The following is a 24,446-nucleotide window of genomic DNA, read 5'->3' as shown; positions in this document are numbered from 1 at the left end:
TTTCATCTTCCTCTTATTTCCCAGATAGGAGATACAACCAACAGACACACACAACTCAAGACACCTTTAGCCCAGCATCACTCCATGCACTCTGGGACTGAGAAAGCATTTGAACCAACCATGAGCCACTTGTCAGTGGCAGTGTTCCTTGGTAACCTCCTCTTCTCAGACGCTGTTATTCAGGGCATATTTCCCTTATGTCAATTTTTTCATTCTGGTTTTATTGACTGGGTAAATAATTCTTGATTAAAGTAGCTACAGTTTTCCCAGTGGTCATGTTTGGCAACAAGCTGTTTACCCTTCTTTAACTGCACTGTTAATTGGGAGATCTGTGTTTCCCTTCTCGTCAAAAGCAACGAGGCTCCCTGTCACCGGCATTCACATCTCCTTCCTTCTCCTGGGGTGAGGGAACAGAGCTTGTTTGCTTTGTTACGCCTCAATCCTTCTGTATGCTTTTAGTAAAATCTGTAATTAATACTTTGGGAGGCATTTTATTTTCTTGTGGCTGAGCAAATCCTGAGTATAGTTTTTAATGACAGTAAACAAAAACGGGGAATATTTAATTGTGCTCCCTGCACGACTGGCATTTCTCAGGATGACACAATAGCCTTGGGTGGCAGTGTATATGTAAAAAAAACAACATATCTTTATTCTATTTGTAACAACCTGACTTCATTAACCAATCAAGCATTAGAGGAAAAAAATATATTGTTTTCTTTGGCAGTGCTAAAATCCAGTGCTAAATGACACTGGCTGCTTTGGGCAAACAGGGTGAGCCATTAGTGTCCTTCTACATTACAGAAGAAAGCAGCAATAATGTTTGATATGTAAAAATGCATAAAGAGTATGAAAACCTTGAAATGACTCCAGCAGAAACCAAAGAAAAATGAGATAACATAAGCAGAAATTAAACCAAAACATTGTCCACACATGGGAAACTGATAATGGTGTTATTGCTAATTACAGTGTATACACTACTTATTGCCATCAGATACTGTAGACTGAGAGTTTAGACTTTGAAAAAAAAAAATAGGTAATAATATGCTTCTGGTTATAAAATAACCATAAAAGATTATGTTCATCTTGCATAACTTGCTGAGATAGCAAGGAGCCAATGGAGGGAGAAAAGTGCCTCCTGATGTTGATGTGGATCCTGTGTAAGATCCCAGTTTGAAACGAGCTGTGTCCTTCTCTTGCAAGAGAACATCAATTTCTAATTTACTTTCAAAAGAAGATAAATTTTCAAGCAAAACAAATGTTATTCTCCATACCTAGACTACAAGAAAATTGTCTCTGATGTATATGCTACTGACACCTACCAAGGCCAGAAATGTGGAATATAATGAGGATGTAGCACTTTCTGTACTCACACAATCTGCACATAAAAGGAGTTTTGTATTTTTCTGAAAAATAAAGTTTTGTTCCATGCCTGAGGTAGTTTATGCAACTACAGAAACCACAGGTCTTCTGGGAAGAATGTCATCCTTATAACTACTCATACATGATAAATATTGCTTATTTTCAAATTCTTTTAACAGCCTTATATTATAAATCCTCAGCTGTTTTTCCAAAAAAAGGTCATCTATTTGAAGCCACTGAATGAAAAACATATTTATCATAGAGTCATAGAATCACCAAGGTTGGAAAAGACGTCCAAGATTGTCTAGTCCAACCATCCACCTACCGCCAATATTTGGAATTATTTTTACAAGTTCTGAAATGAAGTTTTGCTTATTATTTTTTACATGCAGGAAACTAAAATGTGTCTCAGACTAAGAAGATGCTTCAGAAAGTTATAATTTCCAACAAGCTCAGAATTCTGTTTCAATTCTCTCTTCAGATTAGGAGTGTTTTGTCAATCCACTTCTGATGCAGCAATCAAGAAAAAGCATTGAATGAAAAGAGCATCTCTTTCCTTGGGATGTTATGCTTATATAAATGAGCTGAAAGTCTCCCACAACCAAAGGAGAGCTTTTTGTGTCATGTAAGTAGACATGAGAGGAGAATCAGGTACGTAGATAACCAGTAGAGTAATTAAATACTAATCAGCCTTTCAAAATATAAGTACAGGGAGGAGAAAACTTTCTGGGCATTTCCACCTTGGTGCTGAGAAGCCTCACTCCTCCTGAAATGTTTACACATAGTAATGATGCTCAGCAGTGATTCAGACTCGATCTAGATTGCGTCTAGTGAATGATATAGAACTGTCACCAGGGCCCAAATATACAAGGGAAAAGGATCACTAGGAAAATTTTTAGTGGCCATAAAGTGTTTTTATGTATTGTCATCCGAAATTGAGATCTGAAACCCTGAAAAACTAGTGAAAGGGTAAAAGCTCTCTACTCTCTTGATACTAGGCAAAAAAAACAAATGCTAGGCATTGAAAGGAAATCTGAATTCAGTAAGATAAGCAGCTCTGTAAGTACTATCTCTGACAGTATATACTAGCTTGAGGAAGGGTATTTGTTTCCATTTTATCGGTACCACAGTGCTATCCTTCCTGTAAGATGGAGATGAGTAGAAACTACTTTTTATCCTAGTTGACACATGCATATTTCCAGGCTTGGGCTGTTTTACAGGTAAAAACTTCTAAAATGGCTACATTTCCTTCACCTCTCAGATGTCTCTTTTCAAGAGGGGATGAGAAGCAAAGATTGCGTTCAAGGCAACCTGATGCTTATCACTATTAGAGATCAGGACATAACTGGATTCTGGGTGGAAAGTAGAGAACAATGACAGCATGGAGAAGCCAGCAGCCAGAGGACAGAGGAATGTGGCAGCAAGCACTTGACTCTCCAGACAAGAAGGAATGAAAAGGTTTGTAGTTCTTTTACTGTATTTTCTGGGGGAAAAAGCCCTGCTTCCCACACAGGGAGTTGGGCAAGTATAAACACAGAGGAGAAAGCTTCTGGTGTCATCTTGTCAGGGTTCCTATAGCCCAAATACAGCTTTACAGGAAATGATTGTCAGACAAGAGTAGCACTGATCTTATAGGCCACAGGGCCTGTCAAGTCAGCTCACTGAGCTTTCTATTGATTTGTGTATCACAGGTTTTTTCCCATTGCTCCAGTATACAGCCAGGTAATAGATATATTTTTTAGACAATGTGTGTCTTAAGTAGAGGTATGCTGGACATGTCAAAAGACATCGTGTTCCCCAGAGGTTTGCTGCAAGGGCTAATCAGTGTCATTGTTACAAACATTTGCTTTGAGTGTCTAAGTGGAATTTGTCTGTTTTGAGGTACCTGACATTGGATGTTTTTATCACAGTGTCTGCTAGAGTAAGTGTGTCTTTCAGGTTTGGCATCTTCTTTCCAATCCTGTCATCTTTCAGTCTTCTTAATCAGATGTTGAGATACTTAAATCTCTTATTGTAAGGCTTTTTAAAAAACGAAAACAAACTGCACTTTTATTTTTTGAATCATTTCTGCTATATTATCTTTTTTTTCCTGACACTGGTTTTATCTATTGAAGTCATCAATCATGTTTTATAAATTATATATCTCACAAGCTCTTGTTCACCACGAGATTCAATTTGGAAATTCCAACTCTATGGTTTCAAGGCTCTTTGGCTTCCTAAGATGCAGTCAGAATGCATGTCAGCAAGGCAAAGAGCACAGATGACAATTTGAACAGTTCTGCTCAGATTTTAAAGAAAGTGAGTTAGATGTGCTGGATTTTCCCCTCCTTTATAAGCATTAGAGGGGGTAATTAGAAAGGGAAAATAAATGGATTTGCTTTCTATTTAGTAATTGGATTATCCTATTGTTAGTATTTCTTTTATTCATCCTAGGTATTGAATATCTCTCCCTCCCACAAGGTCATTTTTTCCGGCTACATACTGCATTTTCATGAGAGGTATATACTTGCAGTTACAGGTGCTCTGTAAATCATCATTGTGAGCCATAGGCATAAATAAACAAGACTGATAAAAGACCTTTTACTGCCATCAGTTATAAAATAGGTTACACAGACAAGCTGTGACCTGTGAGATCAGATTGGTATCTAGAGTTTTAATCTCTGTTCTTGACTGCAGGGAAGAAAAATGGCTGTCATTTAACACAGCAAAGCATGCAGTAAGCATTAAGAATGTGTGAACTCAACTACACTATACAGTAGCTGCTGTGTACCTACAAGAGCAGTGCTGAACCATACATCTTCTACAGACATTTGTTAGCAATGTGCTGCATTTATGAGCAGAAATTAATTACAGACAAAGCAGAATCCAGATAATTGCAATGGGAAAGTTTAATTGCAATGAGCAAGCATCATTAACTAACTTACTTGGATAATCAAGGGCCAACTTATCTTACGCTGTGGAGAAACCATACAACATTCTAATTAAAATACATAAGCTGAAGAAAAAGGCTGGAGAACTCTCCAAGTAATGAAGGAGTTTGGCTGCTTCTGTTTACTCTTGCACTCTCCTGGCCAAAGGGCTAATAATCCAGGTGTACAGTTTGTGATGAACTAGGTGTTGTTGCAAGCAGGCATATATTTGTATTGTTGTTTAGTCTGAAAAAGGCAAGGCTGCAATGCTCCAGCTCTGTTCCATACAGTACAGCCAGTTTGCTTCACAGGTTACTCAACTCCACGCTGATGTCTAAGGAGTTCATTTAACACTCCTGGAGAATCTTATCACAGACTTCTAGGGGAAACAGGCATCAGGGACACAAAACCACCAGGCAATGGCTCTGATAACCCACTCTCTGTGTGCCTCCCTTCACCACTTGCAGGATAGCATGAAGTATAATATACTGAGAATGTGAGGCGTAGCATTCAGAGGACAAGCCAGTTCAGGTAAAACCATTGTCAGACTCAAGCAAAGCAGAAATATGTTCTGCAGAGCTAGCTGGAAAACAACTTGTTTTTCATGACTAATTCAGATAAATAGTTGTCATTCTGATTGTTCCTGCAAAAAAAAAAACATGCATTGCTTTTGTTCAGAGAATGATTCCTGCCTGTAATAGCAAAAAGTAAAATTGCTAAAATTTAAGAACGAAAAGATTTGGTGTTTGTTTCTTTGTATTATAAGTCATAATGCCATATCAAACTACTGTTTGTTTTGTAAAACTACAAAAAAGTTTTCAAATCCTGTGACCATTTCTGCTCTCATCCTTTAGTTTAGCTGCAACAAAGCAATGCAGTATACTTTTTAGCATATGAATAGCATACAGTTATATGCATATATGATAGCATATTATAGCATATAATAGCATTTAGCATAGTCAGAGAAAAGTCACCACCTTATCAACATCCAACACAAAGCTGTGGGCTCAGCCCTTGCCTTCGCAGCATTCTGCATGTTGATCATTACACCTAACTTTCAGAACAACAAAGATACTACTTTCTATAATTACTGCTGCTATATTTTTCCCTCTGTTTTTGTTCCAGGTAGTTGATCTTCATCTAAGTATCACCAATCATGCGTACAAAACTCATCTGTTTAAACGCCTGCAATCTCTGTTTGATTTACTAACAAGAGCAAGTAAAAGCGACAGCAGTAAATAATAAATTTTAATCTTTTAATGTCCAGATGCTGCAACTTGTCTGTACCCTGAGAAACAGAGCTAAAAAGGCAGCTTCCACAGTATCATCGAGTCAAAACATCAACTCCTCTGAAAGTTTTCAGTGGTCAGTGTCTGAGCAGAGATTAACAGCAGCTGTCAGAAACGGCTGAGTAACTGATGCTGTGAATACGGGAACCATACGTTAGGGCTCTGATAAAGAAAGCACCTAGCATAGAGCAAAGGCATTTTAGCATGCACTTCAATAAGTTCAGGTGGAAAAGCCTACGGATTGCAGTCAGGTAGTTATTGAGCAGAGTCTTTGAAATCCCGAAAAGTTTGTTCCCAAATTATGCAGAGCCATTTCAAGGTTCTGCCAAAGTTATGAGTGTTCTTCTGTGTTGTTCTGAAATGAAAAGCAGGTTTGAGATATTAATGCTGTATGAAGGACATTCATTTAAAACATGCACAGCACTGAAGTGTGCTGTTTGTTGTTTCTAGGTACAGCAAAGCTTGTAGAGGATACAACAAGGACAGAAAGAATGATTTTAAGTTCAGTATTTTCCCTTCACATGGAGCACTAAGAGGAGGTATAGTTTAACAAAAGTTTAATTTTTTGATTATTTTGATATCAAAACTCTTCACTGTTTTGTCCTTCTGGGGTGTATATGAATATACTGGGAAGCTGGGCAACCTACGCTTCCACAAAGCTACGGGCAGCAGCCCCTGTCTGCTGTGAGGCAGCCCCAAAGCTCACAGTGTTTGAGGCTGCATTTGTCACCTGTCTGTGCCATCTGATTCAGGTACACTTTTGGGGTCAGCTTCAGATAATTCTGCTGATACCCCTGGAGTGCAAGGCACTGGGGCTAGGGTAACTTGTGATTCCAGTAGGAAAGACATTTAAATTTCATAAGCTATTGCTTCATTTACTGGAAATAATGCTTCATTTACTGGAAATAATGCTAGAAAGAAAAAGTAATCTTATGTCCTGGATGCTGGCAACCCTGAATGGTGCAGGACCTCTCTGCTTAGTGTGAGGCAAGTGCTCTAGAACCCATCTGTAGAAAGTTTTGCTGACATTTTGGTTTAGATTTATTTTACAGAATTTTCTTAGAAGACAAAAACCTGTATTCATCATTTCTACAGTTGAACAACACGTGACAACTTGTTGCTGCTCTTCCAGATAAAGGCAAGGCCATGCAGTTGGTGCTGTCGCCAGCTCCAAGTGGGACCTGCTCACAAGCTCTGCTACCATCACCTGTTCACTGGGCCTGCAGAGCACATTACCAAAGGACAAGCTGTATGTGTGCCTTGGCCTGCCCAGAATCACTCTAAGTCAGATACAGCAGTCTTCTGCTAAGGATCGTTATAGCCCCCAAGGGGAAAAGGTGCACCTGCTCAAGGCTTTAGACTTTTCTTCCCTGCAGTACACATCATTCAGCTGGTGTTTGATGCCAGTTCGGTAGCTTTCATCTCTCCCTGTGCTTGCAACCAGACATGAGATAAGGTGTCCAAGTATAACTTCTGGAAGGTGTCTTTATCATGCAGCATGAGGAGAGGTGGGATGTGCAGACAGGTTGCACTCCAAGGTCAGCTTGCCTAGAGACCATAAACACATGCAGTGCATCAGGCTGCTCTCAGCACCAGCCAGGCCACTTTAACAGAGTGTTTGCTCTCTACAGCAAGTGGAGGATGAGTATGCTCACCATCTAAGTAAATCTTGCAGTTCTACCTTGCACAATGTTTGCCAGCAGTATGGATATGACTCTGAAGATATTTGGCATCTGGGAAACAGGAATCTGTCTTTAAAGGATGCTCTGGGATCCCTATAGCTCATCTTACACCATCTTTGCAGGTTGTCTCTAGGATGCTCTGCAAAATGGAACACTTTCAGGAACACTGCTTATTAAGGTCCTATATCATTCCCTCTCATGCTCATGGCTCCACATTTCCACATAAGAATTACTCCAAACCAGCTTTGCATTTATACATAAAGGCACGTAGTATAGCAAGGATTAGAGATTGTCTCATAACTGTGTAACAGAATGGGCTCCTCCAGGCAGTGTTACCCTCTTGCCAATCTGGTGACTGGATTTGAGAAAAATCGCTCGGTTCACTTTCAAAGTACATTTCAGCTTTAGTATTGTGTGATCCGATATCACACGTTCAATAAGTAAAAATTAATAGTTTAGATTTCTATTTAGGAAGAAAGTGTTAAGCCTTGGAGTTAATTGATCTTACAAAGTCACTATGTCTAAAACACACTAAAGCTTGCATTATAGCAGAGGCCTAATGCACACAGAAAAATGCACAATGTCATATCTGGGGAGAGATTTTGATTGTTTTCTTTTTTTTAACTGTAAGGTCCAGCAATTCATTAAACCTAGTGGAATTTGTTTAATAGAGAACACTGGCGAAGTTATGCAAGCACACTTAGTCACCACATGATTCTAAAGAGTAAACATCAAGTATTTGGAAAAGTTGCAGGATGGCAAAAGAAGAAGCACAGGAAGATGAAAAGAACCAGATGACAGATATTCCTAATTTGAATGCATCCTGACAACCTCTTTCAATTACGGCCTCCCCTTGATTTTCTGAAGGGTGCTAAACAAGCACAGTCTTTGCTCTCAGGCCATTTCTTCTATGTCTAGGAATGCAGGTTCAGAAAAATTTAAACTATCAGGTTCTCTTATCAAAAGGGGAAGTCCATACATGATCTGTGAATGAAGACAAGTGCCTGACCATGCCAACCTTTGAAGTATGCTCATAACTTGTTAAAAAGCACTATCTGCTGTGAGCTGCAACTGCAGCAGGAACCATGGCAGGACTGTCCTAACAGCTCTATGGTGCAGACAACTGAACTGCATGAGCGTGTACATTTTCTGTCCCTTTTTAATGTGCTAACATAAACAAGGCAACATAGGCTGTGTCTGTGACTGCCCATGCTGCCGGCGACAAGTGATCTCATGCTAGGCTGTTGGGTGCCCAGAGCTTTTTCCCATTAGGTTACAGAACTTGTCCAAACTCACAATTCACTGTGAGCTTTTATGCACTGGTGTAGCAGGGGAGTTTGGATTTAAGTGGTGGTTTGTAGTATGCTAAATATCCAGTAGAAGCCCAAATGATTTATTTTATACATGTGGAAAGTTGGGGTCTGAAACAAGTCTGAGTCTTGGTCTTGTTTTTATTCCTTGGCCAACAACTCCTGAGCCTCAGATTCATGTTTTAATTGTTGGCTATTTTTCTCTGATTTAGTTCAGAAAAACAATGAAACTAAAGATAAAATCAATGGATTCTCAAATAATATGAAATTAATTTGCTGATAGAATAATCAAATCAAAGTGCCGTCAGGGGACTATTCACAGCTCAAAGAATCACAGCATGAAAGAAGAGAGATCATGTTCTTCACTGTTATTCTAAGAACACAAAATATTCCTGATAGATAGACCAGAGATCTGCAGGTCTAGGCATTGCTATTATCCTCAAAAATATTTCATAATCTTTTTCGCAAACCTCCTAGACTTCAAGACTGCTCCTATAGCACATTTTTCAGTGTCTTCTGCATATGAGCATTAAATTCACTATGTGGTGAAACTCCCAATGTTGCTCCTCAGAAGAGCTGCCACGAGACTGCTCATTATGTTGGTCTGAAAAAAATAGCTGAATATGATTGTGATCTGACCAAGGGAATGGTAACTCTCTCTCTGTCCTGTCTGAATGGGTTTTCCTGTATAAATATATTGTAATTCAATTTGAGACTTAGAGGAACATGCTGGGAAGTTGCAATAGTCTTACGTTACAGCTTCCTAGCTTATAATTATGTACATTTGTAAGACAATGGCTGTTTCATTGCCAGCAAAGACATTATTTGCAGCCTGCAGGCCAAATACTCATTTAAGCTGAGCTAAAATCCTAGGAACAGAAAGACAACAGGGATCAAAAGGAGCCTGAAAGGGTGAAGAGGGAAGGGGACATCTGCCACTGGTTTGGTATGTGGACAGCAAGAGCTGCTGAGAGCTTCTGAAGTAGCTGTCTCCTCAGGCACATGAGAGGAAGAAACACGCAGACAAATATTTTGTGTCAAAGTATGATATGATTTATTTTCTAAAAGCATATTCTCATATTCTTACAGTTAGAACATAAGTGAATCATGTGGCTTCAAGCCACAGAAGTAAACAATGTTCTCAAAGGGTGACAAGACTGAGATCCTGAGTGTGGCATGCAGTGGTGGTAGCTCAAAAAACTCTAGACCAAATGAGAAAGGAAAAAACAGAACAAGCTCTATCTCTCCTCCTGATCCCAGTACCAAGCATCTGCATTTGTACAGACAGCATTTCTCTCTCCAGTAAACAAATCTTCAAAAAGTTTAGTATGGTAGAATACAATCTTCAAGTACTTCTATTGGGAAGTTAAAAAAAATAAAAATAAAAATAAAAATCCAGCTCTTGGATTTCTAAAGAAAACCTTTGTGGCATTTCTGACATTAGGGCAGAGCTGGAGGTCCAGCAGTCACTCTCCATGGCTCAGATCATAAACTGAAATACATGAAGAGCTCATCTAAATGCTATTACTTGACAGCACTCCTTACAGAAGAAAGCAGTGCCTGCTCCCATGGCAGGGATAAGGGAAGTTTTTTAATTGAAAAGGAAATTTCATGATTCAGAGAAAAAACTGCAAAAAGCTAAGGGCTAGGAAAGATTCACGAGGACAGAAATGAGTCCTAATCATGACCTAACTAGTCCTAATTATCCAGGGCCACAGAGGAAGGATTCTCACCAAGTCAGGAGCTGCTTTGACTTCTGTGTCTTCCTAGAAATCATAATAGTCTTCAGTAATACAGTAATTACTGCAAGAAGACCTATTGAGTCCTCTTAGGAAAGCTTCAGTTTCCTCTCAAGCACACACAGGAAAGCTCAGAAGCAAATGACTGATGGCTCAAACCTTGATTTCATCTGCTGCTACAAGTTGTGGCTGGCAAAGCTCACTGGCATCTCTCAGGTGCAAATTCATGTTTGGTCGTTTCAAAGAGTTCCTCAGAAAACTGAGCTTAGATAATATAATGAAAAGCTGTCAGAGAGGTGTTTCAATTACACTAACGTACCATATAACTACTGAGGATATCCATATGCTGCTCATGTATAAAAATGTAAATAAATCATCTATTGGGTAGCTGAGATTCTCAGTTACATCTGAATGGTGTGGCTATCCGAGGTGTAATTGGAGAGAAAGGCTTCTCACTGCCTGAAGATGAATTTGTAATATTTATAATAGTAAGTAATTTCCATTCACATACATGGCTGGGAGTGACACGTGATCTTTGTGTGAATGTGAGTTGTGCATTACAGCTGCAACTACCACATTCAGATCTTTCTTGTAAAAGAACCATATGGAGAGACTGAGCTGTTAGAAAAAAAGAGTTGTGCAGAACAGAGGAAAGATTGTTTTTATAAGCTAAGGCATGTTCCACAAACAGCATTTACCTATCTGAAAATATGTACCTGTATGATATTTCATTTTCCTCAGTATCATAGCAAGATGTTTTCCTGAAAATAAAGCCATCTCCAGCACTGCCTAAGGAAGATCCCTTGAAAAAGCAGTTGACACCTTCATTGCAGACAGAGAATGAAATAAAACTTTCCAAATTGTGAAAAATTAAACAGCACTTAAAATTATTCTGGCATGGAGGGCTAGGTCCACAAAGACCAGAAGTTTGTGCCTCTTCAGGTTACAGAGGAAGAAACCACGATCAGACAGTCACCCAGACCAGTGCAAATATGGACTTTGTGCTGAAAGAGGTGGTACCAGCATTGCTACCTCCCTGATGCTGGTACCTCACCTGGATGGAATGAGTTTCCTATGTCATTCCCTTAATGTTTAGATTTTAATATTTTACTTTTGTGTATATAATTTTCATTCTTCACAAAGAAGATTTTGCAACCACCAGCCAGTATTGATTTAAGGTCAGAAGAGTAGCACCAGCTACTTTAGAGGCTGAAATCAGAGTTCTGATTCTTCTGAATTAGGATAGTTTGCTAAACTGTAAAGTGAACAAAAAGTTTTGCTTCGATGGAAAAAATCCTCTTTTGTCTTCCTTTATTGCCAAAAGGCACGTGACTGCACTTTCTTCCCCTCCAGCCATAAAATGCATACATTTCAGAAGTCTTTTGTTTAAAAATGTTATTAAAACTGAAAATTTTAATTAAAATATGGAACATTTACACATTCAAAAATGGTTTTTAATTAACATCCACCTTCTTAGACTATAATAAAGTCCTACGCATTTTGTAGCATAGATTTTAATATATTTTTAGCAATCTCATCTAAACAATGAGATAAAGAGTATTTAAAGTTATGCTTAAGCAGATACTTAATTTCAAAGGCTGGCAGCTAAGCTGTTTTTATATTTCCAGAAATTAATACTTTGCATGGAACTGCTTAAATAAGTGTCCCAGAGTGAAGACCTGGGGTTTACACAAGAAGGTGACTTGAAGGAACGAGGAGACAGACGTACCATATCTGACCTTCACTTGCCCATGCCTGTAGCTGTGATAGCTCTATCATGATACCTGCTTACAGCCCTGCCACTGAGCTCCTTCTATCAAAAAGAGAAAGTAATGTTTCACTGTCAACATTACAAACACAAGTGACGTTTTTCATCTTGAGATATATCATTTAACTCATACAGTAAATTCATTTGGGAAAAAGGGGAGGGGAGGGGAAGGGAAGGGAGGAGAGAGGAGGGAAGTCAATTTAACAAACATGAGAAATGAGGGAAGAAAAAAACATAGACCTTAATACAGCTTGGATGACAAGAACTGTATAAAAAACAGATTTGGCATAAGGCTTTGCTTGGTGGGTGCAAAATTTTTATCTGAGCTCCTTCATTTTAATTATCTTGGAGAACATCTCTCAAAGCAGAGATGCTCCTGATGACAACTTCTCTGACTTGATCTTACAGATCTGCAAAAGGGGAAATCCCACAAACCTCCCATGCTGTCTCTTCTGGGTCATCACAGTTGTGATGCCTAACCTAAACCTCATGGTGTAAAGCCCTTACGCTGCTTGCTCTTGCCATTGAAAACAAAGAGGTTAATTCCTTTTGTACTCTCTATGTACTCTCAGAGGGCTCATGTGCCACTCAAGCTATATTCCTGTTTGTTTACACTAGGCAGCCATCAACATGGTGACTCATTATCCACTGGAGGTTCACTTAAAACCTGTGCTTCTTCTTTGAGCTGCTGCCTACCCAGTGGGTCCCCATCCTGCACACTGCAGCAGACACTCTATATAGCCTTCCAGTCATCTTTCCTCAGGAGCATCCCACTTTTCTAGTAGGACATTCTTCCAGTTTGTCAAGTTCCTTTCCGAAACCAAGTCTTGTTCCCTATCATATCCACAGCCCTTCTCAGCACCATCAGTGCTGTAATCCACAACTTCAATATATGTGCTCTGTGTTATTATCTGGATCACTGATGAAAATCCTTGATGATCCTGGATAAACTGCAGCTTAATTTCTCTCACACAGCTCTGAGTGTCCATCCTGTACAGCTAAGAGCTGCTCCCATCTACAGCTTCACCACCAGTTTTGCAGTAGTCCTCTTAGACTTCATCAGATACAGTGACATGAGATTCTAATCATAGAATCATAGAATGGTCTGGGTTGAAAAGGACCTCAAAGATCAACTAGTTTCAACCCCCCCTGCCATGGGCAGGATTGCCAACCACTAGACCAGGCAAATAAAACCTTTTTTTTTTCTTCTCATTTTCCTTATCAATGGGAGAGAGTCGAATTCTTTGGACTTCATCTGTTCCTGTAAAGATGCTGTCATTGTCATATATTCTAAATGTTTAGTTCTTAGTGATTAATTATTTGTTCACAGAACTCTAATGGGAACTCAAGATAACCTCTCTTGATTCGTGATTCACTCTGCTGTCTCCTTTTGAGCCGGGCACCTCGTGGCATTCCTCTTATAACTTGGTTACCTGCCAGAGCTCACAAAGAGATGGAGCAGATCTGCCCAAGTCCTCTAAAAGCATCAGGCAGAAACGACCTGCTTCCTTCATACCTGGTTGCTCATTATTTACAGACCTTTTTATGGTGTTTCTAGCGCTAGCATCCTCACCACTGTTGACCTCCTCAGTGGAAACCAAAGCCAGAAGACACGGAATGCTTCTGTGGGCTCAGTGCTGTTCGAAGCACGCTAGCCCTCCCCTGGCCTTTTTCTCTGTTTGCCTTGTAATCGCGGATCTCTTGTTATTCTCAGCGTTGCCTGTATCTTGTTTGGTCTTCGTTCCTCCTGCCTGCTCCCACTTCCCACACATCCCTCTTGCTTTTGCCAATCACTCTAGCTTCCCCTCTTACTACAAACAACTTATCTCTAGGACAAACTCATCTCGTTATTCATATTTCTGCCTTTAAACCACTCTGCTTTTGCCCTATCTAACGGGTCCTTCGGGGTTCAAAAACCGAGAAACCGCCGCTGGCCGCCACCCGCCGCGGGGCTGAGGCGGCTCAGACCACCGGCCCGAGCGGACCGGGCGCGGGGCGGAGGCGGGCTGTAGTTCCCCGCCCCGCGCCCGGCTCGGCCCGCGTCGGCCCCTGCTCGGCCTGCCCGGCCCTGGCGGAGTCTCCACAGCGACTCGAGGCCGCTTGGGTTACCAGGGCGGCGGCACGGGTGCTTGCGGCCCCGACCTCCAACTGGCCGCGGCCAACAGCCGCCGCCTCCGCGCCCATAGGCCGCCGCCTATATAGGGAGCGGCGGGTGGCTGCGGCGAGCGGCTCTACGCTGGGAGGAGCAGGGCGGCAGCCTCCATCGTGACCTCTGAGGCAGGTGCGGGGCCCCGTAAGCAGGTACTCTATGTTAATTTTTTAATTTGCAATTTTAGCTTTTTTTTTTTTTTTAAAGTGTTGTTATTTATTTTTTTTTTTTCCTGTCTTCCGGAAGGTGCCCAAGTCGTGGCGATGCGCCGCAGGGGGGAGACGAGCCAGGCGGGGCGGCGGGAGCCTCTCCCCGCTGCGTCCCGCGGCGGGCGGACTGTGCTGGGAGTGCTGGTGGAGAACGGGCAGCAGCGGCCCGGCGCACAGGTGAGCCTCGGAGAGCCTCTCCGAGCCGTGGGATCGGGGAATGCCGTGCCGGCCGCGTTCCCCTGGAAGGAAAGGGAGACTTCGCGAGGTTTTCCCCAAGCTTTTATCCTCTGGACTCGTCCTGGGGCTGGCTGGTGTGGCAGGGAGAAAGCGGCTCTGTGCTGGCTTAGAGGACCTTACCCGGCTGTGTGTGCCTGCGGACTGTTTGGTTTTGGTGATGTGAAGCCTGTAGCTCAGTCAGCAGGTAGTAGATGATGGGGATGATTGTATCCTGGGCATAAGTTGAAGTCTTATGGATTGTAGAGCTTAAATTCTGAAGTTCAAAGTTGCTTTGTAACTCAAAATGCTTTTTGGCCCATAACGTTCTTTAAGTCTGTGACAGTACCTGAATGCTTCCTTTCATCCCCATGACTTGCTGTAGTACCTACTCCTTGCCAGCCGGTTGGAGCCAGGTAGTGTCCTTACCTAATTCTCTGTGGGAGTGAGTCTGCTCTCCTGGTTACTGATTTCCACTGCCTGTCCCCTCCTGTAAGGTCTCTGTTGCAGCAGCAAGCAGTACTTCCTAAGCACCAGCTGTAGCTGCTGGCTTTCCCAGAAAACTTGTATTTATTTGCCATTAACCAAGGAAAGTGATATGCCTTTCTAAAACAAATGATACCTTGTTTTCTTTTTGAATTGTCTTGCCTCAAGATTACCGTTTGTTCTGTTTCAGAATACTATTACCAGACACTTATCTGGCTCTGAGAATGCCTTGCCTCCAGCTGGAAAAGATGAAGTATCCAACTGTGTGGTCAGTACTACATCAAAGCAGGACTTTGCTATCTACATCGATGAACCAGAAGAGAAAGAAAACGACAGCTGCCAAGAGGATGAAGAACTGGAATCAAGCCTGTGTGAACTGGATACGAGTGCAATGACATCCAGTATTCACCTACTGTTGGATCTGAGTACAGGTAACTCCTGTTAATGTTCATATAGTATCACAGGTGCTTGTGATGTGGTTATGAATCATGCTGGCAGTGAGCTAGTGAGTAGTTTATCTTATAATAATTACTATGTCATGATAACTTTAATTGAATCAGTGTGATGCACAACACTTCTATACTAAAAATGGCCAGAGATGATGAAGAGACTAATTAACTAACTGTCTTTCTGGCTTCTCTTTCCTGTTAGGATCTCCCATGCTAGTGGACACATCCTTCCGGTGCCAGCCTGAGGATCAGATGGGAGATCCTATAACTCTAATGACTGTGGGAGAGTATGCAGAAGACATTCATCAGTATCTCCGAGAAGCTGAAGTGAGTGTCTTCTAACAAATGCAAAGATGTGTGAGATCTTCCTGGTAGGCTCCAATACTACAAAACCATATGGCCGCCGCACAGTAACTCTGGGCTGTCACTGAACAGTTAAAGCCATCATTGGAGCTCAGTTCTTAGGAATCTTCTAGACAGTGATAAGCTATTTCAGGCATTACTCCATGTTCTGGAAATGGGATGTTAGTATTTTGCAATAATTTATTCACACAGTTGAATGTGACCTTGCTGGCTGTTCAGCTATAGTAGATTTTTAATTTTTTTTTTTAACCTTTTTATATCAAAGCAGTGAAGTGCAGTCTTCCAGTAAGAGGGTAGGAGAAATCTGATGCATTTAAAGTCATTCTCAGATCTCACTGAATATGCTTGATAGCAAACTCTGGACTTCCCAGTTCAGGGAACATCCTTTGTTCTTATGCTACTAACACGGTAGTTTCTGTCTCTTCAGTCTTTCTAGAGATACTGCTAGAATTCTGATTAGAGTTACTTTCAAACTAGCTACTGATAGTGAAGCTACTCACGCTCCTTTAGGCACAAGCATAAAAGAATTTCAGTCAGTTCAACCATCAGTTTTCTGTCTTTGGGGTGAGCATTCTGATTCTTAAATTGTCTTTCCAAACAGGTGAAATACAGGCCCAAGCCCTACTACATGAGAAAGCAACCAGATATCACAGCAGAAATGCGTGCCATCTTAGTAGACTGGCTGGTGGAAGTAGGGGAAGAATATAAACTTCGAACAGAGACACTGTACTTGGCGGTGAACTACCTGGACAGGTTTCTCTCTTGTATGTCTGTTCTCAGAGGGAAGCTGCAGCTTGTAGGAACAGCGGCAATTCTTCTGGCTGCGTGAGTGTTTATCTCATGAAATCTTAGTGAGCAAACCTTATTTTTGGACTGTCTTTTAGTTTAATTTGAAGGACTTTAAGCTTGCAGTGGTAGGTAGCTTTTCATGCCATCCTAAGATGGTGCCTCATCCCTGCAGGCTTTCAGGGTAAGGCTGGATCAGGCCCTGGGCAACCTGATCTAGCTGTGTGTGTCCCTGCTTATTGCAGGGAAGTTGAACTAGATGATCTTTAAAAGTCCCTTCTAACTCTGAGGATTCTGTGATTAGCCACTTGACATACTTCAGCACTTGCAAAACTAAGCATTTAATATTCTTTATTAAGGGAACTGTAGAGGGAAAACCTTGTAACCATAACACTGGAAGCAAAAACAATGCTGTATTAAGCCACTAGCCCACGGTAGATTAAAAGTTGCAATCTACAATTAAGCTCAAACTGCTTTAAATAGACAAGGTATCAAGCAAAGCCTAGGAGTGCATGGATTTTTTTGTCTGGAGTGTATGATGTTACTGAAACTTTCTCTTCAGGAGTTTTCCTATTAGTCAAGCATGCTAGTATGAGTGTATGCCTGTCTGGGCTGATGACTTAGAGAGTATCTTTGCCTTCCCACCAATTTGATCTTCAAGTCTCTCCTATACTGGAGAAAGATTAAAATAAGACCTCTAAGCCAGGTGTCACATGCTCACCTTGATATGGGCCTAGCAGAAAGTTCTGTTACTCTAACTTTTAAGCCGACAGATACGACTTTTCTATTATTTTTTTTTTTTTTCAGGAAATATGAAGAAATCTACCCACCAGAAGTGGATGAATTTGTGTATATAACAGATGATACATATACAAAGAGGCAGCTGCTAAGAATGGAACACCTGCTTCTCAAGGTCTTGGCTTTCGACCTCACAGTGCCAACCATCAACCAGTTCCTACTTCAGTACATTCACAGGCATAGAGTCTGTTTCAGGACAGAGAATTTTGCAAGGGTATGAACTACCATTCTCTTAAAGTAGATGCTTTGTAGGCTACACCATCAGAATGCAGGCTTTTGTGCTTCATTATTTCTGGATAAATGTCTGGGAATACTGAGTTTAGCCTGTCTGCCTGGTCAACTAGACTATCTTGGCAGCAAGGTGGTAGGAATCCATTCTTCAGCAGTGTGTATAGGAAGCCTGACCTGGACATGATGATTCTTCATGTTGCTGCACAGTGACACAGCATATTCCCACAGGACTGCCTGGGGAAACAGTGCTTCAAAATGGTGTCACCCAAGCTTATAACAAAAGCTCTGACTTGCTGCTTAGATCAAAAAGTGTAAGATTTGTACAGTGCTTATTCAGACAGCCCAGATTTGTTTCTTAGGTGCTCATTTAGCCCAGGTCTCTACGTGAGGTTCACCTATGTGAGCAAAATCCTCAGGGGAGAAGATGGCGGTGGTGTGTTGGTTTTTTTTTTTTTTGTGTGTGTGTTTTTTGACAAAACATTGGTGTAACTTTGTAAATAGTCTTAGAAGATGTGATAGGTACTTGTGTGAGTGTTGATTACCTAGGCTTTGACAGAAGTGTGATCTGCTGGACAATGCTGAAAGTTCTATAAGATCAGCAGGTCTGGAATAGTACCCACCAGATGTGTAACTCATGGTTCTACCTGATAGAGCCACTGCATTTGAAAGACTTGTGCTTTTTTTTTTTTTTTTTTTAAAGTATCTTGCAGAGCTGAGTCTCCTTGAAGCTGATCCTTTTCTGAAGTACCTTCCCTCACAAATTGCTGCAGCAGCCTACTGTCTAGCTAACTATACAGTGAACAGGTCGTTCTGGGTAAGAATAACTGCATTCTGATGTTTAGCTCAAATGTTTTATAATCAGAGAACTGCTGAGAAGTAGGAGTGGCTTCAAATCATGTTATTGTGAAGGCTGAAATGCAAGGATGAGCAACTCTTCCCAAGCTAATGGGTCTATGTAATTAACAAATATTAAATTAGTCTGAATTATCTTGCCATCTCCCTGAAATAGGAAGGACCTTTTTGTCTTCACTTATGTCAAGTATGCACCATAAGCCTTGTCATTAGGTAGTCTCAAGCTTCTTCCCTAGATAGAATTCAGGGGCTTTTTGGGAGGGGAAGGGAGAACTGAATGTGACTACACTGAGTGGCAGCTGTAATACAAATCTTGATAGGCCTGTCAGGTATCTGTGCTTGATCAGGAAGCAGAATCCAGAAGAAACATAATGAGTGCAGTGTACTTAGAGCAGAAGGAGATTCTTCTCAGACCTGACCCAAGGAAGACTCACAGTAAAACTGATGGCAGGGTACACTTGAATCCTTTTCAGAAATCTAGAGTGAGAACTGACATAATGAAAATAGTTCCTGCTTCTATAGAAAATGCATCTTACCTAAAGTAGAAAAACACTTTTTTTTTTTTTTTTTTCTTCTCTTACCAGCCAGAAACACTTGCTGTGTTCACTGGATATTCATTAAGTGAGATTGTGCCTTGCCTGACTGACCTGCATAAGACATGCCTTGATACTCCACATTGCCAACTGCAAGCAATTAAGGAGAAGTATAAACAGTCTAAGTAAGTAACCAAGAAGCTAGTATTTCCTTACTTGAAGGTTGTAGGCACAGGATGATTCTGGTTGAGCAACTTGGGTTGTAACTCTTATAGTTCATAAATTTCTTATACTGGACAGCTTTTGTTGCTGACATTGAAGCCTTCCTCAACATCTTGAGGGAAAAACTCTTCTGGACAGGAAAGTAGTTAATTCATAGATATTTATATATAGTAGATCCCAATTCTATTGCAGTACTGCATGATGGCTTCTTTGCTACTGTGCTTCATCAGAAGAATCCTTAAAGTACATTTACATTTGTCAGCTAAGCTAGTAGTTTCATTGGTTGCATTTCTATTCCAGGTACCTGCAGGTATCTCTTCTGGAGCCCCCAGCAGTTCTTCCTCTACACTAAAGATGGTGGATCCTGGACTTAGGTTTATTTTGTCTCGATGAACAAAGCTGGTCTAACATCTCATATCTTAGAGCACTGCAGGTCATGTGCCTGTAACCACAGTGATCAGAACAGTTTTTAGCTGGTATTTTTTAAATAGATGCCTTTTTAAAAAAAGGATATTTGACTATAGCTCTTAATATAATTGACAGCACTTTTAATAAATGTCTTATTACACTCTCTGAGTCTTCTGATTCCAGTTAATATATGTAGTAATGGTGCATGGAAAGGTTTACCTACAAAATCACTGAGATGGGCCTTTAATTGAGTTGCAATGAATCAAGTGATAGGTCCTTCAATCCCATACTGTTGACTGTTTCTTTTTCATCTAAGACCAGATGATGTGCCCGTGAACAGAATGTACTTTCTACGACTTGTCTGTGGATGCAAAAAGAAGTCTGTGAATACTGATGGCTGTCAATGCTCAAGTGAAAATTCAACTCCCATTACAGTGCAATAAAGCAGGATTTTCTCTGGGGCAATGGGTGAAAGGGGAACTGTGACTTTCAAGAGAAACTGTCACCTTTAGCAGAAGGGGACAAGCAAGGGGTGGGAAGCTTTCCTTCCAAGTTCTTAACTATCTTATCCTGAGCTCCTGTGCTGTGTTGTACCCCCTCAGTTCTTCACAAAGTAGAATATAATGAACGCCACCACCTTAAAAACAAGAGGACCAAAGAAGAACGCTTACCTTGCATACTTTTAAAACATAACTTCTCTTCAAAGTGGTAGAAAAGCATGTAATTGATAAGGTTAGTTAAAAGAGTAGGTTGTCTGGAGCATTCTCTTAATGTTTAAAAAAGCAAAACTGTAATACCACTCAAGGCCTATTCCTTCTATGAAAAAGTAATCTGAACAGGGCATTAGGTGTTTCAAAGCAAGAATATGTTTAATGCTTGACATTAACATGCAGTTCAACAGAAGTCCTGCACTTAGTTTAAATACTAGTTAACAAGCCTATTGCTTTATAAAACCTGATCATACCAGTGTCCGTGTCACAAAGCTTTTAGCTTCAAGTGTTTCCCTTTGATATGCACACAAAAACTTCCTCCTGCCTCCTCCACGTGTAGGCTCATGAATCCTGCTAGGGCTGCAGACCATTGTATGTCTCCAAAATGAGGTAATAACTAATTTACTTTACTCAAACAAAATAACCTGTAGGGCAGGGGAGCATTCAGTTTTCAGCCTGCCCTATGCAGTTTTTAGTTTCATTGCAAATGCTTTCTAGTCAAGTGCATGCATCTCTCTCATTATACTGGCAGATGTGACCAGGTATCCCTTCCTTACATCTCTGGTACACACTTTATGGTGGGAGTTAAGACTATCAACTGTTTTGCTGCAGTAAATTTCACAACTTACGGGTGAATGAATGTCTTAAAGGTGGGCTATGAACTACATCCATGCATTCAGGCAACTCCTTCAAAGTAGGTGGCTGAGAAAAATGACGAGAGGCAGTGATGTCTAGCTACAACGTGGAATGGAGAGTTCCTCGATTCATTGTTTCATAAAGGAAAAATAAGTGTACTGAATAGCCTTTTTAAGTCTACCAGCCATGAGTACTGGCTTTTTAATGGTGTTTCAGGCTGAATATGAACTATCCTGAAACCCCACGTTAATAAGCCTTACTCCCCTTGTGAGGTACTGGTGCTTACTGAATTGCAACTGCATAGTGCTGGATATTTTGGAAGCACTAATGAATGCCTCAAGTGTGAAATTGTTTTCCTAGTGCTCTAGCAGTTTGCAGGCATTCATACAGTCATATCAGCATAACGATGAGGAAGAGATGAGTTTTGATCTTATGAATTCTGTTACCACATTCATGTCTTGTCTTTGTGGGCCAACAGATCTGGTGCATCTAGTGCGACAGAGCTGAATTCTTCATGTGACTTAGCTGAATGTTTTACCATATGGTGTTTTCCTAGAGGCCAAGCTTTCCTTTGGTTTTTCTTTTCAGATTTTATATAGTTATAGGAAAGGTACCATAATTGCATTTAATTTCCCTGAATATTTAATTATCTAGTATATTAACCCAATTGTCTGATTAAAACAAGCCAAAACATACTATGATCTCTGAAATACACTGTGCTGTACCTCATTGGCTTTTTTGACTTTTTTTTTTGTGATGCTTTTGCAGCTGCATTAGTAGCTTAATGCTTCCATTTTTTATTTATTTTTGTTTTTATCAAAAGGATAAAGGAGGCAAATTTTTAAAAACAAACAGCAGAAGGTAGTTGAGGTGAAGAATCCCATAATTACATAGTGTGAATGCTTGCAGGTTGGTACGAGGTATGGGGAATTTGTGGGACAGAAAAACTGATCTCTGTTATCACCTGTGATGTGAGGGTAACAGTGTCATTTTGAAGGTTCTTGTTCTATTTTCAGTTTTTTAGCTTTGAATTTATCCAGCTCAGAGCAGGTACAGTTCTTATTCTTGTACAAGTGAGCCTTCTGAGGTGAAAGCTGGATGCTGTCTCCTTTCATTCATGTATGTCATGGCACTTAATCCTGTCCTGCCTCTCCTCTGAAGCCTGTGTTTAAGAAAAGCATAATAGCTGTTTCTGTTGGGCATCCTATGATGATGATGAAGGTGGCATAATGCTGCTTTAATAATACTTAAATATATGTGTATATTAATATATATAATATAATAATACTTAAATACAGATGCAAAACGCTTAACAATGCTTAAAACCTATCATAAACAAGTGTACAGAAATCTGTATTCATAAGGAGGGAGATAAAAGCAACCCAAAAAGAAAGTTTGTGTTGATGCAATACTTCTGCGATGCAAAAAAAAAAAACGAGACCTGTGAACATCACAGCTGTGTCTTAGATTTTAAACAAACAGAACCAGACTTCTTTGCTTCACTTACAGCAGTATCCTGTAACAGAAATAATGGGGGATCAACATTAAACAAAAGAAGACAGTTTTTGACTATCCTATTTATTGGCTAATAGCAGTCACAAATAAGATCTCATTTTCTTTGCTCAGGAAATGCTTAAGCTGTTGCAGCTTCAGAATTGTCAGGCTTGATCTTGCTCAACTAACTTCACTGCAAAGGAGCTCAGTCCTCCTGGAGTCTCAGCATAAGAACTGCAAAGGCTGAACACTGACTTCTATGCAGGCCACAGTCTCTTCCCCCCCCAGTTTAAAATATATTGGGCTGGGAGTAAAACTGGCAGCAATCTGAGCACATCCAAGGAGCTTTGAATGATCACTCAAAATCCAAAGTGAGGTGGGCTAAAATTGAAAAGTTAAAAGACTTTACTTTTGGCTCATGATGATTAGTAGAAGAGCTCTTTATTAACTTTCTAACAAGAAGCTCCCTGGTCAATTCTAGCAGTTTCCATGCTACAGTGCTGTCCCTTTCAGAGGACCCTTATACACCATGGTTCCCTGGTCCAGATTCTTCCTTGTTGTAGTTATGAGCTGTAGGTCAGAAAATTAAATATTGCAACTGAGTTTGGTATTCATGAGTTGCCACTGAAAGCTGTTCTTTGTAGCTGGGCTTGTTATTGAATCCGTTGTTCTCTTAAGATTAATATGAACAAGCTGAATTCAAAATCATTCTCTGTGAGAAGGTACAGTTTTAACAACTAGAGTCTGTCCTATTTTCTTTTTCTTTGAAGTGAGTTAAGGATGTCTGAGGGGTAATTGGGTAATTAGGAGAATGATTTAACTGTGGTCAGGACAGTTAATCTGTTAACTCATGACTGAAAGATGTCCGCATTGCTGGGAAATCTGGCTGTGTGTTTGCTCTGTGTGCATACCTACTTGTTGTCAGCTCCATGAATGACTAGAATTAGCTCTGATAGCTGTGGTTGGTACTTATTTTGCCATTGACCTTGAAACAGGTTCTGTGGCTGGTTTTAAGGATGAGAAAGGAGCCAGCAGCATCACTGATTGTTTCCTGGAATTAAGGTTTTTTTTCTTGCAGTTTTCCTAAGCTTCTCTATACGGAGATCATCTTATTCTGAAGTGCTGTGCAGACTCTGCTAAGTAGATATGAGCCAGAGGAAACAAAAACCCATCCCGTATCACTCAGAAATTAAATAACAGAATCATTAAGGTTGGACGAGACCTCTCAGTTCATCTAGTCCAACTGCCAGCCCATCAGCACCATGCCCACTGACCATGTCCCTCAGTGCTACATCTCTCTGGTTCTTGAACAACATCCAGGAACTTCACCACCTCCCTGGGCAGCCTCGTCCAATGCCTCACCCCTCTTTCCAAGAAGAAATGTTTCTTAATATCCAGCCTGAATCTCCCTTGGCTTAAGTTAAAGCCACTGCCTCTTATCCTAGAGCCCTGGGAAGTGCAATGTTTTAAAGACTCTATTAGGTGTTTTGCTGATTATAGTGGATAAGTGTATTTTTTCCATTGCATCAGAACAATCAACAGTATCCTTTAGTTCTTGTTTGATTTATGGTTCTTGTATGGTTTGAACTTTCTCTTGGATGCTTGTTTGGAGTGGATCCATTAATATAAAAATATACAAAGCTCTGTGAGAAGTCTGTGTGATGAGTTCCTAACATAACCAGTTATATCTATTCAGTGCTCTGCTTGAGATTTGTTAGTTTATATGGCAACAGTGCAAACATTTAAGAGAATTAGCACAGGAAAAAACTTCCAGGACAGCCCATAGAAAAATACAGTGTATATGATTGAATTAGTTATGAAGTACATGCCTAATTCTTATTGAATTAACTT

General features: G+C 40.5%; 1 protein-coding gene across 1 annotated transcript; it reads left to right on the top strand.

The window, feature by feature from the left end:
* Nucleotides 1-14,081: 14,081 nt before the first annotated feature.
* Nucleotides 14,082-19,918, top strand: CCNA1 (cyclin A1). The gene is made up of 9 exons (XM_085216005.1): nucleotides 14,082-14,357; nucleotides 14,452-14,591; nucleotides 15,304-15,544; nucleotides 15,765-15,889; nucleotides 16,527-16,750; nucleotides 17,519-17,723; nucleotides 18,441-18,554; nucleotides 19,177-19,310; nucleotides 19,648-19,918. Exons 2-9 carry the CDS (start codon nucleotides 14,469-14,471, stop codon nucleotides 19,697-19,699), a joined length of 1,218 nt encoding a protein of 405 aa, XP_085072131.1. The 5' UTR covers nucleotides 14,082-14,357; nucleotides 14,452-14,468; the 3' UTR covers nucleotides 19,700-19,918.
* Nucleotides 19,919-24,446: the final 4,528 nt, after the last annotated feature.

The sequence above is a fragment of the Meleagris gallopavo genome, chromosome 1 (assembly GCF_905368555.1).
Source record: "Meleagris gallopavo chromosome 1, MGAL_WU_HG_1.1, whole genome shotgun sequence".
Taxonomy (NCBI): Eukaryota; Metazoa; Chordata; class Aves; order Galliformes; family Phasianidae; genus Meleagris; species Meleagris gallopavo.
Note: the sequence above shows the minus strand (reverse complement) of the source record. Positions and strands in the feature narration are given on the sequence as shown.

Excerpts from the sequence above, each read along its gene's own strand:
- CCNA1 (XM_085216005.1), top strand. The coding sequence starts at position 14,469 with ATGCGCCGCAGGGGGGAGACGAGCCAGGCGGGGCGGCGGGAGCCTCTC. Across the intron at positions 14,592-15,303 it reads AGCAGCGGCCCGGCGCACAG|AATACTATTACCAGACACTT; the intron begins GTGAGCCTCGGA and ends GTTCTGTTTCAG. Across the intron at positions 15,545-15,764 it reads ACTGTTGGATCTGAGTACAG|GATCTCCCATGCTAGTGGAC; the intron begins GTAACTCCTGTT and ends CTTTCCTGTTAG.